Genomic DNA, 20,055 nt, shown 5'->3' on the forward strand with positions numbered 1-20,055 from the left:
GAGCCTTCATCAAATAATTAGCTTTCATCATTCTTTAATTAATATCTAATAGTGATTTCCTAAATGTGTCAAAGCAAATAAAAGTGGGTGTTTGTCCTACTCTGTGACTGGAGAGTTAGTGTGTATACATAGATTCCTGTTTTTTTCCAGTGTCTTTGTGGCCTATGAATGGTCTACTTCTCTTTGAGTCCCCACCATATTGTGTCTGCACATTCTCAGGCTAAGATGTGTTAACATGAAAAAGAGGTAGAAGTCAAGTGTAATTAAAAACGACAGCAATGAGCTGTTTGTACGTCTATACCAGTAGTGAACTAAGCTGTTCACCTTTAATACTGTAAAACCCTAAACAATGATATTCAGAGCATGGTTTACTGTGATGAAAGTGGCAATTAGTTTATTGTTTTGGTCATTATTTTTGAAATTCACAATTTTACTTTATGCTAAATTAAGTGTAAAATTTAACAGTTTAATAGAGAAAATGTAGGGATCCATGTTATTGAGGGGCCAGAACTCATATAAATAGCAGTTGACATCTGCTGCCTCACTGTCGTATATTATGAGACATAAAGGATAGAAGTGACTTAAACTGTCATGCTGGTTCCTGGCATGAAAAGGTCTTTAAAGTGTAGAGTCTGAAGCTAGCCCTTGGGTCTTAGCATCTGTATCTTACAATGCATTAAAAGTATAATGGGCGTTCAGGAGCCCAGCAAAAGCCTGCATTATGTCCATTGCTGGGGAACATGTCTGGCTATATGGTGGGTTGGCCACCAGAGATCTATTTGCATAAAGGACCTTAGAATCTCCTGGGCAGAGGGCCCATTCTAAGGAAAGAAAGAGACACGCAGGGCTTCCCTGGTGGCGCAGTGGTTGAGAATCCGCCTGCCGATGCAGGGGATGCGCGTTCGTGCCCCGGTTCGGGAGGATCCCACATGCCGCGGAGCGGCTAGGTCCGTGAGCCATGGCCGCTGAGCCTGCACGTCCGGAGCCTGTGCTCCGCAACGGGAGAGGCCACAATAGTGAGAGGCGCGCGTACCGAAAAAAGAAAAAAAAAAAAAAAAAGAAAGAGACAGGCAGACAAGCTTAATCCAGCAGTAAAGTCTCCATCATCATAAGGAAAGAGTCATTCATCTGTTCAATCCACAAAGGATTATTGAACACCTATCATGAGATTCGGAGTTTACCACGGTGTCTGTTACTCAGATTTGTCTTCCACTCTAGCCTGGCCTTATGGAGAGGGTGGATTCTGAACACAGAGTGGAAAGGGCACCATTTTTGGTATCTACATAGGATGGCTTTTGTACTTTTTATTTATTTATTTTTTTGCGGTACGCGGGCCTCTCACTGCTGTGGCCTCTCCCGTCGCGGAGCCCAGGGTCCGGACGCGCAGGCTCAGCGGCCATGGCTCACGGGCCCAGCCGCTCTGCGGTGTGTGGGATCTTCCCGGACTGGGGCACGAACCCGTGTCCCCTGCATCGGCAGGCGGATTCTCAACCACTGCGCCACCAGGGAAGCCCCAAAGATATTGTTTGAAGGAGAAATTGGAAAGATTGAAGTCACTTTTTTTGAGGACAATCACATAGTCACCAATTTGACCAATTTCAACAAACTCTATCCAAATTAAGTGTTTGTGTAACTGAAGTAAGCTGGTCCTTCTGTGGGTATAAACACAGATAATGCTCAGTGGGTGTCTGGTCCCTTTGCAGTCTTTCCCATGACGTGGCTCTTTCCCATGCAGAGCACTGGGGCTATTCTGTCATGATGATTCTGGCCCCTCACCTCAAAAAACTTTTATTTTCAGTGCTGTTTCCCAGAGAGAGTTAATAATGCCATGCTCTTAGAGTTTTAGGCTTGGAGGTTTGTACTTACTAATTTCACGCAATTTAAAATTTGTGCCTCAAGCACAATAGATGCAGGTAATAATACCAAGTAAACACACTGTTCTTAAATTTACCTTTAAATTTAAAAGTAATGAAAAATGGGGACTCCCGGGTGGTGCAGTGGTTAAGAATCCACCTGCCAATGCAGGGGACACGGGTTCGATCTCTGGTTCTGGAAGATCCCACATGCCGCGGAGCATGCCACAGCTACTGAGCCTGTGTTCTGGGGCCTGCCAGCCACAACTACTGAAGCCCGCCCACCTAGAACCCGTGCTCTGCAACTACAGAAGCCACCGCAATCAGAAGCCCGTGCACCACAATGAAGAGTGGCCCCTGCTCGCCGCAACTAGAGAAAGCCCGCGCACAATGAAGACCCAACGCAGCCAAAAATAAATATTGAAAAATAACTCAGAATCTAGTGATAGGTGTTCAGTTAACCTCTGTAGATTGAATGAATGAATCACTCTTTCGTTATTAATTATACTGGTGTCATATAATTATTTTCATTATTAATATTAATTAATTATTACTGTGCTTTCAGAGAAACCTGCTACAATTCCAAGGTGGAAGGCTTGTGATGATCAAGCTGAAAAGTAATGTGATAATCACATGAGGATGAGACAATGTTATAGAATTGTCAAGAACCACACACACCCATGCACGCACATACACACGTGTGCACATGCACAGCACACAATGGTGGCAGGTATAATATTTCCCATGTGAGCACCTTCAAAATCCTTGAATTAGCAAGACAAATAAACATATATTTTTTACCACTGAAACTTATACTATATGTAGTGCAACTTTAATTAGGCAAATTGTATTCTTTTATCAAAATATTTGTTTCCAGATCGGTTAATGTGCTTCTGCAATATTAATTTGTTGAATTTTTCTTTTCTTTATGTGTATTCACTGTGTTTAGCTGGACTGTGACACCTTTGGAATGTAATTTTTAGAAGGCAGCTGTGCAAATTTGACAGATAATCACTAACAAAAGAATGGTTTTGATTAGTCCCATAATGAACATTATCATTAGCTTCTTTCAACAAGCTTACAAATACAAATATGTCCATAAATATTACATGTGTACTAAATGTGTGTACATTTTAATTTTAATGCTAATTCATATTTTTATACAGACTCAATACACATTACTATTCAAGGTTGATTAAGTACAAGAGGGTTGAAATGCAGCCAATAAAACGAGATTAGAAAGAGATTAGAAAGAAATTTTAATTAGAAAATTGCCACCTCAAATCCTTTTGGGAAGTAGATAGACATAAATAATAAATAGAACCATTTAGAGACTTTTCTTGACAAGTGGCTGGAATTCTGGTGATCAATAAATGCCTCTGAATTTCATTAAGGTCAGGAGAAAGAATCTCAGGTTGTTTTCCTCACAGGACAATTTCCAAGGCCATTTGGAAAAAATCCTGGAACCAATCTAAAATAAGGCTCCTGGCTCTGATCTTTGGAGACTTCAGATATTCAGGATTGAGGCTAGATTTTATGGACTTGTAAGAAGACTGAAAATGTTTTAGTTTTTCAGTATGAAAACCAAAATGTTAAAGATACTTTTATTTTAATTTTTTTTTTATTTTATTTTTTTTGCGGTACGCGGTCCTCTCACTGTTGTGGCCTCTCCCGTTGCGGAGCACAGGCTCCGGACGCGCAGGCTCAGGGGCCGTGGCTCACGGGCCCAGCCGCTCCACGGCATGTGGGATCCTCCCGGACCGGGGCACGAACCCGTGTCCCCTGCATCGGCAGGTGGACTCTCAACCACTGCGCCACCAGGGAAGCCCTAAAGATACTTTTAAGTGTCACATAATCTAGACCTTGCTGTAAACTTATCTGCAATTTACCATTAAACTGTTTCTTACCTGTTGGGCTTCAGTGGAGGTGTCCCAGAAGAAATGAGACTTGCTCTGTTTCAATGACCAGGGAATTATCTCCTTGAGGGTCACTCTGCCTGCATTCACCTTTGGGAACTTGCAGGGGTGCTATCCTTCAGGTCCTATGCTTCAGGACTCTGCTTGCTTTGTTTGGAAATGCCCTTTGTGACTGACTGCTATTGCCCCCTCACCCTGCGACGCTGGAGGAGCATAAGCTGATTAAACACAGCAGCATTTGGTGAGTGCTCTGTTTCCCCTGATTTCTTGCACTCATTTTCTAAGGCTACTGTAACAATTTACCACAAACTTAGTGGCTTAAAACACAAAAACTTCTTCTTTCACATTTCTGTACATTTAGAAGTCCAACACAAGTTTCCCTGGGCTAAAATTAAGGTGTTGGCAGGGCTATGTTTCCTTCCGGAGGATTTAGGGAAAAACTATTTCCTTGCCTTTTCCAGCTTCTTAAAGTTGCCTATATTCCTTGGCTTGTGGCCACCTCTCTCCATCTTCAAAGCCAGCAATGCTGCATCTCTCTGAAGGTCCCCAAAATCTAAACCCATTTTTCCATTATCAACATCTCTCTGACTGTCCCCTTCTCTCTCTCTCTCTCTCTTCTACATTTAAGGACACTGTGGTTACATTGGGCCCACCCAGATAATCTGGGAAACTCTTCCCATCTCGAAGTCCTTCACTTCATCACATCTACAAGTCCCTTTTGCCATGTAAGGTAACATATTCACAGGTTCCTGAGGTTAGGATGTAGATGGCTTTGGAAGGAGGACATTATTCTGCCTACCACCCTTCTTATTATCATTATGTTTCTTCAGGAATGGAGGAAGATAAAGTTGTTTTGCGAATTATTACTATAAATGTTATAACTTCCACTATGATAGAATCACGGTTGAGAGATGTGGTCCACATTTGCAGAAATGGCCACGATAATTTTCTCTCCTATACACACTTTTGTGTCATCCCCTCTCACGCTGACTATGGGCTTGACCATGTGGCATACTTTGGCCAATGAGAAATAACAAACAGGATGCAAACGGGTGCTTGAAGAATGCTTGCACGTTGGAATTTGCCATCTCTTGCTATTCTTTACACCCCTCTGACTACCATGAAGACACCCGAGTGAGTCTACCAAGTGGTGAGACACATGTGACCCAGGCACCTTTGTCATTGAGCCAATAGTCAGTATGGGCAAGTAGCACCAATCAATCAGCAGCACAAGCCACCAACATTTAAGAGTGATCACCTTAGATCATCCAGTCACCAGCTGGCCTGCCAGAAACCACAGGTGCATGAGGAAGGCCAGCAGTGTGGAGCCGAGCTGGACCAGACCAGAAGGACTGCCCGGATAAGCAACAGAATCCTGAGCTAATTAGGATGGGTTTTTTTTTTTTTTTTTTTTTTTTTTTTTGTGGTACGCGGGCCTCTCACTGCCGTGGCCTCTCCTGTTGCGGAGCACAGGCTCCGGATGCACAAGCTCAGCGGCCATGGCTCACGGGCCCAGCCGCTCCGCGGCACGTGGGATCCTCCCGGACCGGGGCACGAACCCGTGTCCCCTGCATCGGCAGGCGGACTCTCAACCACTGCGCCACCAGGGAAGCCCAATTAGGATGTTTTGAGGGTGGTCTGTTATGCAACAAAAGTTAATTAATGCAGGAAGTGACAGGCAAAATGGAAGCCAGAGCCAAGAATAAGGCTGAATAGAAAGAAAATTCAGTTACAAGGGAAAAGTGAAAAAGAATATCCCTTAAAGACAAACCATAGATATGAAACTTTTGGGAGAGATTCTACGCACAGGAACAGCTAAGTACATTGAGTCTAACCCCTCTTTCCTCTCCACCTCCATGCCCTCAACTCTGTGACATTCACTGTCAAAAGCATGCTCCAATAATCATTTTCATCTGATGGTATGATGTTATCTTGAAAGGGCTTAAACATCCCCTAATCTGATGCTCCTATTTTATTTAATAGAAACCTCAAGCCCAAAGAGATGAATTGACTTGCCCATTTCACTTACATTTAGCTTATATTTCCTTTGTTTTCAATGAAACAAATGTATTTCCTAAACACTTTTGAAAACGCTACGGTACTTTACTTGCAGGAGAATGTTGTGTTCAGTTTCCTTCTTTTTCCTGTATCTCCCGATATAAGTCTCAGGATGGGTGGACCTATAGCCAGAAGCTTGGTGGCAAGGAGAGAGTATGACTCTTCCATGGTCAGCATACCCAGAGAACTGTCTTTGAAAGGACCCCTTTGCCTCATTCCTGGAAAAAATGAGCCAGAGATGGAGGATGCCATCAGCGTGGCCTTACCAAAGAAACAGGCAGTTCTGCAGTTGGTCTTAAAGATTGTTCTCTGGTGCCGTTAAAGAAAAGGTAACGAACGTAAAGCAAAGCTGTGTGCATTGAGAAAGGCTGGAGGTGAGCCAGCCCTTTGAAATGATGTTACCAATCTTCTGGGAGCAACTCACCTTCATGGTGGACTGTTTTTGAAGGGGGCTAACATGTGTGTTTAGAAACAATAAACCCTTTCACCAACAGCTCCCCAAGACCTGGTAGACTGATATGGTTCACAAATTCAAAAGTGATGGAACTAGCCCGATAAGGTACCAAGCATGCTGCTGCCTCCTTGATATGATTGAAAGGCTATTGATTTTCGACTGAGCTGCCTTTAAATAACAGACACTTGTTCTTGGAATACCAATCAGGTGCTTTCTGTGGGAAATGCATAGTGCTCTCAGTTCAGTTCTGCCTTTTCAATGCACCAATCCACTTCTAATCATTATGAAATAGCACTCTTCTTCCTTAAAGCTACGATAAGATGTAATTGGAAATAAATCTTTAAAAGCATAAAACATAAAGAAACTGTTCTTGTAAGATGTATCATAAGGTATAATTTATTAGGACCTTACCAAACGATCGTATTTTGGCCTAAATTTCATCCTTGCACTAGCTGTAAAAGAAAAGTTTGCTATAAAAATACACAAACAGATACTAGGGGGCCTGAGTAACCTACTTAAGAGGACAGACTGTTTTGAAATACTTGAAGTAACACCCATTTAGGAAAAAAATACGCCAATTAAGAGGCTTTTATTTTGTAAAGCTGATGCAATTAGATATTTATTTATCAATGCACTATTAGTATAGTTTGGTACTTTGCCTACTTGGGAATAATTGCAATGAATTTGCTTCAAAATATTTTCACCCAGGGCTTCCCTGGTGGCGCAGTGGTTGAGAGTCCGCCTGCCAATGCAGGGGACACGGGTTCGTGCCCCGGTCCGGGAAGATCCCACATGCCGCAGAGCGGCTGGGCCCGTGAGCCATGGCCGCTGAGCCTGTGCATCCGGAGCCTGCGCTCCGCAATGGGAGAGGCCACAGCAGTGAGAGGCCCGCGTACCACAAAAAAAAAAAAAAAAAAAAAAATATTTTCACCTTGTTAGCCTGAATTACTAAGATTTTGCTCTATTTAGTCATTTTTAGAGGGAATGTTTTCAGCAAAGTTTCCTTTTCTGCTTAGACTGTCTGTTCTCCTAAGTGGAAAATGGCTGCTGAGTGTGTGCAAAGAGTACAAAAGACTTCGGCAGGCAGACACTATTTATGATCATTTGAAATTTTCCATCCATGGAAAATTTTCAAATTAAGCTTATGAAGGCAATCCAATTTAGCAGACAGATAACTGGACAAAGCACAAGCTTATTGGCAGGGCTGGATTTGGGGCTGCACTTGTCCTTGGTTCTTACCTTCCCTTAGCAGCATCCCAGGAGTTTTTCACTGGTCCCGGAGCTTGTCCTCCAGCAGGGCCCTTGTTCCAGGGGCGGCACCCCAAGCAGTGCTCTCATAAGGCTCCATCAGCTTTAGTGGAAACTGTTCTGGCAATTGCTGTTCCATCAACATAAAAGGTACCAAATCTAAGATCAGATGTGATTACAATGGGTTTACATGCCTTTGCTTTATCACATATCAGCTAAAGACCCTGATGTCTTAGATTTTTTCCTATACTACAGTGTAATTAGTGGGAAAAATTAATACTTTCATCAGTTGAAAGGTTTTTGTGAGGTGATTTCAGGTGACTACAAGATGGACTTGGAATTTGATGTCTGTCTATGGGTTTGCATGTCTCCTTTTCTCTCTGTTCCCGAATCTCTCTCTCTCACTCCCTTGGGACTCCAGTTCCTGTTTGTACAATTATAATTGGAATTCCCTGGCTTCCCAAATGGTGTAGTTTCAGCTTTACAATCCAGCAGAAACCTCACCATTGCTTAAACAGGTTTTTACTCTTTGCAGCTTGAACTGTTTCACGAAACCGTATGGTGCCACCAAGCCTCTGGAAGAAATGCAAAGTTTTCATGACGTAAAAGGAATAACTTACTAAAGAGAATCCTAGTGGATCTATTGTGATGAGCTGTAGATTTCTCTAGAGGTCGGGTTGCCTGTTTGATGACAACAGGAAACATTTTCTAAATAAGGAGGTTTGAAACCTCCAGTGGAGTGTGCTGTTAAGGTCGTAGGATTTTTATTTCTACCTAGCTCAATCAGCAGTGGCTGTGACTGATTTTTTGTTTTGTTTTATGTTTGTTTGTTTGTTTGTTTGTTTGTTATTTTTCAGTGAAATGAAACCTGCCTGTAAAAACATCTTCCTCAGGCCAGGCCTCCTGTTTTAGGTATCTGTGAGGAGGCCCCAAGGTTTAAAACAACTCTCAAACTTATTTAACAACTGGAAACTGCAACACTTATTTTTTCTGCATGTGATGAAGAAATTCTTGCTTACTGAGCTAAAAGTAACAAATTATAAAAGCACAAGTCAAATAGAATCTTAGAATCAACTCTGATATATACTCTTCGTAGCAGCAGCAGAGTTGAAGAAAAATTTGGACTATAAAAGATTATCATTGAAAAATTCCTATTCATTACTTAAAAAAATTTCTCTATGAGTCTAGGAAAAGATTGCTACTTTTCAGTTTTACTGCTGAGTTTTTGAAACATCAGTGTTCCAGTGGAGCATACTTTGACAGTTACTGGTATAAAACTGTATTAGCTGGAGAGTGCTCTAGGAAGATTTATAATAAAATTAATGATAATGTGTTGATTATGTCCTTGAGTGTAGTATTCAAACAGTTTACTCTGACGGTTAGCTGAGAGTTGAGGCATAGAGAAGTCTGATGCTAAGTTCCTTATGTTTGATTTCCTTCACTGCTTAAAGGAGAGTGATTGATATTTAGACCCAAGACTCTCTCTCCAGACTCGCTGTGCAGTCAGTGAGAAGCTGGCCTCTCAGCATGTGCTGGTGTCATGCCTGTTCCATGCTGAGAAAACAGCACCAATGCTAATTGAAACAGTAGAGATGATTACCAAGGCTGTAGCTTGAGAAGCAACATATACCAACAATGAAGGGCAAAGGGCTATTTATTTAGAAAAGTTCACCATCAAATCACTGGACAGGATGAACAACTCATGGAGAAAATCAACACTTAGTACAATCAAAAGGGAATCCACTGTTATTTGCTAGGCACTCTCAATGTGAACAAAACTCCCTTAAACATCTTCCACTGGATAAGCAACCATGATTGTGAAAAATCCATCTTTTTTTTTTTTTTTTTTCTGTTGATACCTCTTTCCAAGGTTTTCCGAATTATATTTAAGCATCTGTAAATGCAGAACAGTCCAGGCTATCTGCTGTTAGCAAGCACCCAATTTAGCATTAATTTCTCTGGATGGAAATCTGAGCCCTATGTTTATGTTAGTAATAGCAACACTACATAATTGGATCATTCCTGAGCAGGCTGATGTAGTTTCATCTCAAAGAGGGAGTTGTGAGAGTTTGAGGAAGCATCAGCAGCTTTCAGTACAGAGGCTACACAAGTTTTCTAATCTTATTTTATTTAATTTCTCTATTGGTCTGACTTTGATTAGAGGTTCATATAAAACTGTGATTCTTCTATGCCTTGATTATATTAAAGTATTTCTTGTCTGTTTCCTAGCACCAGGAGCAACTGCAAGTAAGTTAATTGTTACAAGGTTGTAGCAGAGAAGCACAAGTGCTCTTTGAGGTGGCTGTTATACTAGATTTCCAGATGGTTGAGATATTTTTAAAAATATATCCAATCTTGCTTCATATCACAAGGGTACAGAAATCCAACGGAGAAGTGCATCTTTCCAAGTGCCCTCATGTGCACATAAACAGCTTTGACTTTGGGAGCCAGCAAGGGGCACATAAAACAAAATGAGTAAAAAAAAATTGCACATAGAGTAATTTTAATCCATTCCATTTTTTAAATACCACAATAAATTTAATTTTCACAATAAATTAAATAGCCATATTCAGTTTACAAAATAGAATTACTTAGTGTGAAACCAGTATTTACAACTATATACACTATGTACATGACATTTCTCTTTGTTGACATAGAACATGGAAGTAAAAGGACTTGACTTTCCGATGTGTGATTGACATGCTACAAGTGACACCATGGTCCATATGAGAAAATGATAGTGCAAAATCACCACAAGAACTTTGGAACGATGTCAATTTTATGAGATAAGACATTTTTTTAAATAATAAGAAAATAGTATTTTCTGTTTTCATGGCATCAATTCAGCATCTGAATTAAAGAGTCAGCTTTCCCTTAGAAAAGAATGCATAACCGAATCCTCTACTTCCTGAAACTTCACAGCCATTGGTACATTTTCACATGTTAATCTTTTGGCTTAAGTCTATGGAAATGGCAGGCGACAAATTCTGGCTCAAAGGAAGACTAACTCTTTGAGAATAGCTGAAGTCACTTTGCCCCAGTACCACCACCTCTTCTTTTTGTAAATAGCATAAAAGATGCGACTATGTAGACAGCAAATTGGTTTGTTTTTTGTTTTTGCTTTTGTAAATTTTCAGTAGAAAAAGAGCTGATCTTATATTTGGTCACACACTGCGTATGTACAAGTATACATGGAAAAATGACTTGGACAGTTGTGTCTACGGGAAAAGTGCATATTTTAATCCAGACGAGACATTGTGTGTCCCCAGGCACAACACATAGTGTTGTATGACATTATTTTAGGGCCAGTTCAATGTCCTCCCAGTGATCTGGTAAAATTTTTGATTGAAAGGGTGAAAGAATTTGCGCAATTTGGTAATGACAGAGGGGTCCACCTCCGGATGAATGCGCCCCTTGCTGCCCGCCAGGCACTTATTAAAGATAACGTTAAATCGTAAGCAGTAAAACCCTCTGGTAGCATTGAAATACAAATTGTATTGACTTATCCTCGGGGGAAGATTTAGGAACTTCTCCACGAGTTGAAGTTCTGGCAGGGGTTCCGTGATGAGGCGATCTCCATCGACGATGTGAAATTGCTCAATTGGAAAGTACTTCAACCACCGTTCCAGATGTTTGGTGTAGATGCTGGTTCTTACTGCCTTGTATTTTGTGTTCACTTCGCAGGTATTAGGGTCTATAGCCAGCTTCTCAAACTTGTAATAGGTTTTATTCTTCCTCTCCTTCCCCTCTAGCACCTGAGTGTAATCAGAAATAGCTCTTGTGGTTGGCTCCCTGACAATGATCAACAACTTGATAGATGAGTTCATTTTGTAAATCCTTTCTGGAACTTCCTCCGTGATAAAATATGCTGGGCTCTTTTCAATTGTGATTTGCTGAGGGTAGGAAAAAGGCATCTTTTTCCTATACCACTCAATGCCCTTGGCATAATTCTCATCATTGTCAAAAAAGTGGATTTCTTGAGAGGCTTTGACCACTGCCGGATGGAGGTTCAGCATCTCAAGCAGGGCCCTGGTGCCTCCTTTCCTCACCCCGATGATAATGGCCTTGGGGAGCTGCTGGACCAGGTCGTGAAGGCGTACCTGCTCCTTGGAAGAGTTGCCCTTCCGAAACTCGTGCAGCAAGCCACGCTTAAACTGCAGGGCGCGCAGGGGGAATTCAGCCTGACCACGGGCTCCAAATCGGCCTTCGATGGGGCAAATGGGTTGTAGCCTGTAAGCAACAGAGAGATGCTCTAAGGAGCTCACTGCAACTCATTTCTCATTTCTCCGGTTCCCCAGTGAGAGTAAGACTTTAAATGCATAAATAAAACCACTGTTCTCCGCCTACTGCAATCCACAGTGAACATATGTTTGGGAAATTTTATTTTAAGCAACTCTGTATTAAATGAAGCACACATAATTGATGGAATATTTTTATTAGTGCTTCTTAAAATTTGTGTTCACCAAGCTCTTAATTGACTATAGCGTGTACTGATGGTCACAGTACAGGACAGACAAGTGACACCAACCATACTAATAGCCTTTTAGCAGCCCACCAGTTAACATCATTTAGAAAATATGAAAGATGGGAGATTAGAATTTTCAGTTGGGAGGCTAAAGGGCAGCTAGGAGGCCACGTCTTGTGGGTTTCATGTGGTATTATTTTCTTGCAGCTCTGCTGCACTCATATGACTGAAAAATCTTTGAGATATAATCTGAAACGAGGTCCCAGTCTCTGCCCTTGGCTATTTGCGTAATCTACCTGCAAAATTCCCATCTTGGCACTTGCTGAGCTTTTCATTATGTGAGAATTTCTGCTTTTGGCCTTGGGGACAGCTAGAAGAGTACATATTTCTTCTGCTTCTCTTTCTGTCTAAAAAGGTCAGGCTTATGGTTTTTTTTTTTTTTTGGCGGCACGCGGGCCTCTCACTGTTGTGGCCTCTCCCGTTGCGGAGCACAGGCTCCGGACGCGCAGGCTCAGCGGCCATGGCTCACGGGCCCAGCCGCGCACGTGGGATCCTCCTGGACCTGGGCACGAACCCGTGTCCCCTGCATCGGCAGGCGGACTCCCAACCGCTGCACCACCAGGGAAGGGAAGCCCCCAGGCTTATGTTTTTACTTTGCTGAATATAGGAGCAAACCCAATGCCAACAGCAAGTGCTGTATATCACCTACCACACCCGGGACCAGAAATCAACAAGACCTTGGCAGTGTCAGAAACCTCAGGTCCTCATTGTCAAGCCCATTTAAATCGGGACTCAAGTTCATGAAGGAAGCAAAGTAATGGATGGAGCCAGAAAGGAGGATTTCCACTTCAACATTGCCCTAAGCAGTGAAAAAGCACCACTGCTTTTTTTCAGAGAAAAGGTTGTGGTAACAATCACAATGCTATTAGGCTGGAGTGACTAATTTGGTGTGGCCAATTTATATGGTTAGTAAATTGACTTTCCTTTTGGGTATAGTCTGCAATTGAACTGAATTCATTATAACTTTCCTAAGTTTATCTGAGAAGGTATTTTCTCTTTCTTGTTAAAGGGTATAATATTAGTCAAAATGGCTGTTAAACCAGTTCCTCCAAATGAAGCTTCTAGTTGCCCTAATAATTTGGAGTCTATGTTCCCCTCTCTGCGGCAATGAGGCTGTCTCTTGCTTTTCCCAAGAGACCCCACTGTACCTTTCTTATCTTCTGTAATGTTTACAATTAAAGGGAGAAGGGAAAAACCCCAAGGTCATGCCAAGGCATTTTGCAGAACTGAGGGGAAGGGGCTTGGCCTATGCAATGTTTAAACAGCTATCTATCATCATGCTTAAGGAAATATATGAACATATTTTACCTTTTTTGTGGTTTTTTTATGATTCTAAAAACAACTTATGCTCATTGTGGAAAACATAAAAATATGGCATACTATACAAAACAGGTTTAATCACAGTTAATATTTTAGAGAAACATGAATTTTTGTTTTCATAAATTTGTTAATAGGATTAATATGTTAGAGCTCTAAATGGAAGACATATAAGGAGCAACATGTACATAGTCAAAGTATGTTTTCAATTGTGACGTTGATTGGGACATCACAAATTCATCTTTTAGCTCTTGCTGGGCTCTGGTTGAGAATTAAACCCTAATCCCTTAAGGCATCCATTGAATGGAATGGATGGACTTCTCTCCCAGGCATCTTGAATGATGCTGTCCTTGGGAGAACTGAGGAAACAGTCAATCAAATCCTTTCCTGTAGGACTTGATTCTCTCACAGAACCCAGGCTGAGAGAGGCTGAAACAGTGTCTGCCCTGTCTGAGCTCGAAAGGAATGTCTCTACTTTTAGAAAAGGTCATTTTCCTTCTTTCCTTTATTTACCTTCTACCATGCGAGCTCATTCCCTGCAGAACAATTGCTTTCTGGACTCCCTAACTCAAGATAGGAAAAAATATCATATTATTTCCACACCCTAAAGAGTAGGCATGGATCCCAGACTAAAAAACATGAAATTTTAGGATTGGAAGGGACAGTAGAAGTAATTAAGCTCAGCCTCCCACCCAGAGAGCAGGGCCTTCAGTTTCTAAAGGACAGGTCTGTGTCAACATGTGTCAATTTCAGACAATCTGCTCCAACTCTCAAGTGAGAGGTTTTGAGAAAGCCCCCCAAGCAATCCAATTCCTTATAAAAGCTACCCCATTAGAGACTAGAGACCAGGTTAAAAATGAAAAGAGTTATCAACTAAATAACTAATATGTTAATGATTGTTAGATCAATTACTCAATAAAGCAAATGATTAGAAGCAAACTAAAGGTATTGGGAAGAACTTGATATAAAAGTTCCATTATGGACATAGGACAGTGGTACCACCTCAAGGCTCTTCACTAATAACAAGTCCTACTTTAGGGAACTACTCGGAGTCAGTGATAAGCTCTGGGTTATACCATTTCCCATAGTGAGTAGGAAGTTTACTTAGGATTTTTTTTTTTTTTTTGTGGTACGCAGGCCTCTCACTGTAGTGGCCTCTCCCGTTGCGGAGCACAGGCTCAGCGGCCATGGCTCACGGGCCCAGCCGCTCCGCGGCATGTGGGATCTTCCCGGACCGGGGCACGAACCCATGTCCCCTGCATCGGCAGGCGGACTCTCAACCACTGCGCCACCAGGGAAGCCCCTTACTTAGGAATTTTGAATTGAAAAGCATCAAAGGGGTTCATTTTATCAGTCAAAATTAATACTGGCTGAAGGAAAGCAAAGACCACTGTTATATTATTTGTTAAATATTTCTGTGATAAGATCTATAGATTAGAAAAGAAAAACTGTAAGGAAGATATTTTAATTTTAATGTGTGGCTACACTTTTATAGAAGATGGGAATTGAATTCATGGGGAACATACATCAGTCTTTCAAGAGCAAGAATTAATTTTAAAGGGCAAAAAAGGAAGCTTCAAATTTCAGAAATTAACTTCTCTACCCTTTCCGATCATACCGGATGTGGGACAGTCCAGTGGCATTCAATCTGAAGCCAGCTGACATTGCTGGACTTCTGCAGGTCTAGTACCTCTCAACTGTTGGCTTATTTAGGGCCAAACCCCAGCTCTGTAAATTTCCTCTCTGTGAATTTTCCATTGCTTTCTGGGCAATTACTCTGAGCGACAGACTCCTTGTCTGGTATGTTCAGCTCCTGGAAACCAGAGCTAATTAACATAGTTAAAACTCCCCAAGCCTGCAGTCATGTTTCCAGGGAATGGATTCCAAACCTGATGAGCTCCTTTACAGTCTCATACATAATTTTAACTCTCTTGGTAGCACATTAATTGCCCACTTATAAATTTCAAAATGTAGATACATAAATACATCATCACTATTTTGCTACGGCTAGAGGTCAACTACCAGATGCACACAGAGCTATAGTAAATGACATTTTTACTGTACATGGCTTTATCCCTTCTCTGAAAGCAAACAACACACACAGAATACAAATGGATCTTGATGAACACCTTGGTTTGAGCAACTTGGATCTCTTTCTTTTAAAGGCTCAATAAATCAAAATCGATACTGCAGAAAAACATGCTTCCTGGGAATCTTGAAGGAGGAAAACAAATGGATAGATTTCAAATTATGCCCTAAGGAAGTTTAAATCAAGAGACATTTAAAGTCACACAGGCATAAGTATGTGTTTAATCACCTACCTATCCAAGCTCCCAACTCTGGCGACTAGATACAGGAGACTCCCAACGGCAAGGCTTCCCAGCACCAGGAGCTTCTGTCTCAGCCATGCCTGCTGTTTGAATAGCATGGCCCTCCATCAACCTTCAGGACTTCTGCAGCCTGAGAGATGGGGATAGAAGGGGACTCATGAGCAGTCAACTCTTACCGGCTCTGTTGATTGTCACAAAGCCAAGCAGGGGTGGGAATACAGGGGATAAAGTGATGTCACACAAAGAACAGATGCCATACCAGCCTTGACAATGTTCATGGACAACAGCTATTTAGCAAAACTTACCCACCTTTTCCTGCTCTGTGTTATAAGATCAAATACTAAACCAGAGGGAAGACACTAACTAGACAGAACTTGCTGGGCAACTGTCAAAGTACACGAAAATGCATATATAATTTTAAATGCATACATAAATGCATATATATATGTAAATATATATATGTTTTTGTTGTTAATCATTCAAAGAATACTGATAAAATGAGCAACTGAGCAACCTGAGGTTTAGCAGCAGGACAGCCAGTAAACTAAAGGTTCTACTTCAGTACAAGGGGATGAATGTAGCAATTGAAATTCCGCTTCAGTAAGTTAGTATTTGGGGCATAAGAATGACATACTTTACTGATATGTTTTTTGTTTCGTTTTGTTCTAGCTGTGAACGGAGGAAGGGGCTAAGATCAAAAGCTCTGTCTTTACTTACTGAGGTCATCAGTGGCAACTCTCAGGATCTCAGACGTTTGGGGGCAGTGGCTCTCGGTAACCTGATCGTTTCCCTTCATCTCCTCTGCCCAGGCCTGGATTGGATTGACTGATTCTGAAAACAGGCTCAGACTAGATGCCCTGCTATGTGACCCCCTCCTGGCTCTCAAGGAATTTAAACAGGGTTGGTGTTATGGGCCTCACTCTAACATCAAGACAGAAGCCTACCTGCAAGCTTTGTACACTTATACCTGAAATAAGGCCAGCTGAGGAGTGTAAGGCTTTACTAGTGCTGTTATTAAATTCTGGGGAAAAAATGCAAGCTTCTGATCTAGTCTCTCTTATTAAATATAAATCCAATCCCCCTTTCAAGATAAGATTGTTTGCTTCGCATTAAAAGTCAAAATGGTAACCCCAGAAGAGGGACAACAGCAATGTGTCGTGGTTACAGATGGTTTTGATGCAATAGTCTCTCCCTATTTGCTAAGTGAAGATTTTCTCTGTACAAAAAAGGATTATACTAGGATTGATGGGTTGATTCATTCATTCATCAGGAAATACTGAGCACTGATAGCATTTCCAGCTATTCTACTAGGTTTATGGGGGATCCCCAAAAAGATCCTTAAAGAGTTTTAGCCCTTGGAAAACTGATGATGTGATTAGAGAATCATGAAACAATCAGAGAACACCACCTCATTCATGATAATGAACGAATAAATGTTGGGAAAAGAAAATGAAGGAGATGGTCAGGTATGATGTGGGCTCGATGGGAATGCTGTTTGGTGGTATGTAGTATGTGATTTGGTGAGCAGGCTGTAGGAGGTCATCCCAAAAGGGAGAGAGAAGAGCAGCATTCACCCAACACACAGCCCACAAATATTTATGGAACGTGACTTAGGTTTTAGATTCTGTACCGGGTGCCCCAGAGATAGTGGCCAACATGGGAGGCTATAGTCTCGTGGAGAAGACAGAAACTAAACCGGTAAATGTAGGATTCACATGTACCTACAAATTGTAATAACAGAGGAAAAGTACAGGATGCAGTGAGAAAGAATACAGGAGGAAGCCACTTCTGTCCTTCTTGAAGAAGTGACATTTGGGCATACGCCTGGACCACAAGGACCAAGGAGGGCTGGAGGAGGGCAAGGTGGGTTTCAGCCAGACTAACCAGTGTTAGTGCAACCAGTGCAAAAGCACTGAGCAGGGAAAAAGCTTGGCTAGTTTGAGAAGCAAAGGAAGGTTGGTGCGGTTGGCCACAGGGATTTAGCGGAGAAGAGAAAGGGCTAAGAGCAAAAGCAAAGAAGGGGCAATAAGAAAGGTCTTTGTAGGGACTGGGTGAGGCTGGGGTTCTAGCTTAGCATGGCCTGCCTCATGTGTCGATAGAATGGGGAAGAAAATGGGGAGAGAAAAGGAGGTTTGTTGAGACCGACTGTGTGACAAGGACATTATCCAGGTGGTATTTCAGGAACTTGTCAGAAAAATCCTACTAGGCAGATATTGTTATTTCCATTTCAAAAACAGGTGAAGTGAAGCTCAGACAATTTTCTCTAACTTGCCTGTGATCACACAACTTGCAGGTAATGTGGAGGCAAAGGCAGTAACTTATGTAGCATGACTCAGGGCTTCACTGAAAGAATCAATCTTCTCCTATCTCTGGGTCGATGTCTGAAGTCCTCAGAGCCACCTACCTTCAGCACAGGGCTCAGATCCCTGTTGAAATGCAAATACTGCAGCAAGATATGGAACAGGGTGGCAGAAAACAACCTGTGTTCAAGTCTCCTATTGAAATTCTCCCCTTAGCGATCATGCAGTGGCTGTTTAGATTCTCTGAACCTTTTTTCCTTCTCTATAAAATGGGGACAATCTCTCACTTCCTCACACCGTAGCGCTATAACGAGAATGAAGTAAGGGTACTACAAGTGACATCACTACACAAAGGCTTATTAATAGGCCAGGCTAACATAAGGGATTATGTGTCATTATATCTTGGTGTAAATGAATTTAATGTGTGCTCACAAACAGTATGAGAGAGTAAAAGCTAGGATGAAGTTGAAGAGGGCCAGCTACAAATGGGAGAGATGGGAAAAGCAAAGGTAAAAATGTGCTTGCCCATGGCCTCAGTGAGGGTCACTGGCCTCATACAGAGGAGCAACTTGGAGGGAGGCTGGGGGTCACCTGGCCTCCTCTGCTACCTAAATGTAGCACCCACGCTCCCCATTCAAAACTATACTGCATGATGCTTAGTCTGCTTTCACCAGCTCCCTGATCAATCTGTCTGTCTGCAGCTACAGCTCAGCCATTCTTCAAGGTCTGGGCCATGTCCCAGTTCCTCTAGGAAGGGCTCTCCAGCTGATGCCCTAGTCCATGGTCCACTCCCTCCTCTCCTGAATTCTTGTTCTTGTCGTTAGAACCACAGTTAGGAGTCCAGTGTTCAGAAGTGTTGCATTAGCGTTAGCTGCTGTCGTCTGCGTGTTCCATCACACCTCCTGGCAATGGACTAAGCCCGCGGACTGACTGAGAAATCTGAGAAAACTAATTGAAAGGCAGTCCGCCTGGAATCTCTCTGCTTTGCTCCACAGCCTGGTGGTTCCCCACGCTGAACTTGCAGAGTCTTTAGAAAACACACACCTGCCCCCCTCTACTCAGAGATTCCAACTCAACAGGTCTGTATTAATCTTGTGTCTGTATTTTTACAGTGGAGGGAATGACACACAAAACTCCAAAGCGTTTTCTATTATCCTTTTTTCCTCTTTGGTCAGTAAACTCTCCTTAATTTCTTCTCTCCTTGTCCTGTCCAGGCACTTAGTGCCTCCCTTGTTTCTTAACATTTGGGTGTGTCTCTGTGTTCATTTCCTATGGTCCAGACAGTCTGATTAATCTTCCTAACACAACTTATTTTGTCCATCATCTGTTTTCAGTTGTTCACTAGATCAAGTCCAATCTCTTCCCCTTGCCAGCCCAGGCCCTTCTGAGGTCCCAGCTTGGGCAGTTGGCTTCCTCCCTCTTATTACTCACCAACACCAGGCCCATGCCTGTCACGTCGGCCTCTTCATGGCTCCCCATACCCCCGTGCTCTCACCTCTATGCTCTTGTCAGTTTCCTCACCGGCCTGGAATGTCTTTCCTATGTCTCCTTCTTTAATACTCCCCGATTCTACTGATACCCTCCTGGGGAGGGTGGTCCTGGTGGAGGTGGAATTTGGGGGGGAAAAAATCCCAACACTCTTCCCATTGGTAGGTAGTTATGACCAAAGGGTCATAGCTGGGTTTAGGGATAAAACTTGGGAGACATTGACCTGCATGGGGTGAGTGAAGCTATGAATCCATGTCACAGCTGAACTCTGATTGAGTGAGCAGGCAGGAAAGGACGAAAAAAGCAACTAAGGATGTGAAGGCTGCTGGGGAAGTAGCCCAAGATTTAGGAGACTATCATGGCAAAGTTCTTCAGTTCTCTATTGCAACGCACGTATCATCTGGTAAACATTAGATTATTAAACCTGACTGAATATGGGGTCATTACTTCTTCTACTGCCACGAATGTCGCTCAGTCTCGAAGGCACCAGTGCTCCACCCACAGACTCGTCCTCTATGATGAGCCCCGTTTTCACCGTGAAGGTTTTCCTCTGTGGGATAAGCTGC

The 20,055-nt window shown here is 42.3% G+C and overlaps 1 protein-coding gene across 20 annotated transcripts in view; it reads right to left on the reverse strand.

Annotated features, from left to right (window-relative positions):
• Positions 1-9,357: 9,357 nt before the first annotated feature.
• The window catches only part of HS3ST5 (heparan sulfate-glucosamine 3-sulfotransferase 5), a 287,406-nt gene continuing 276,708 nt past the window's right edge, over positions 9,358-20,055 (reverse strand). For all 20 annotated transcript variants that reach the window (XM_067011683.1, XM_067011681.1, XM_059082868.2 and 17 more), the window contains 2 exons: positions 15,693-15,831; positions 9,358-11,759 (listed from right to left, as the gene is read on the reverse strand). In XM_067011683.1, the coding sequence (XP_066867784.1) occupies positions 10,829-11,759; positions 15,693-15,799 (1,038 nt within the window). In that variant the 5' untranslated portion in view covers positions 15,800-15,831 and the 3' untranslated portion in view covers positions 9,358-10,828. The remainder of the gene's footprint in view (positions 11,760-15,692; positions 15,832-20,055) is intronic.

Source organism: Kogia breviceps, chromosome 13 (genome assembly GCF_026419965.1).
Source record: "Kogia breviceps isolate mKogBre1 chromosome 13, mKogBre1 haplotype 1, whole genome shotgun sequence".
Classification (NCBI taxonomy): domain Eukaryota; kingdom Metazoa; phylum Chordata; class Mammalia; order Artiodactyla; family Physeteridae; genus Kogia; species Kogia breviceps.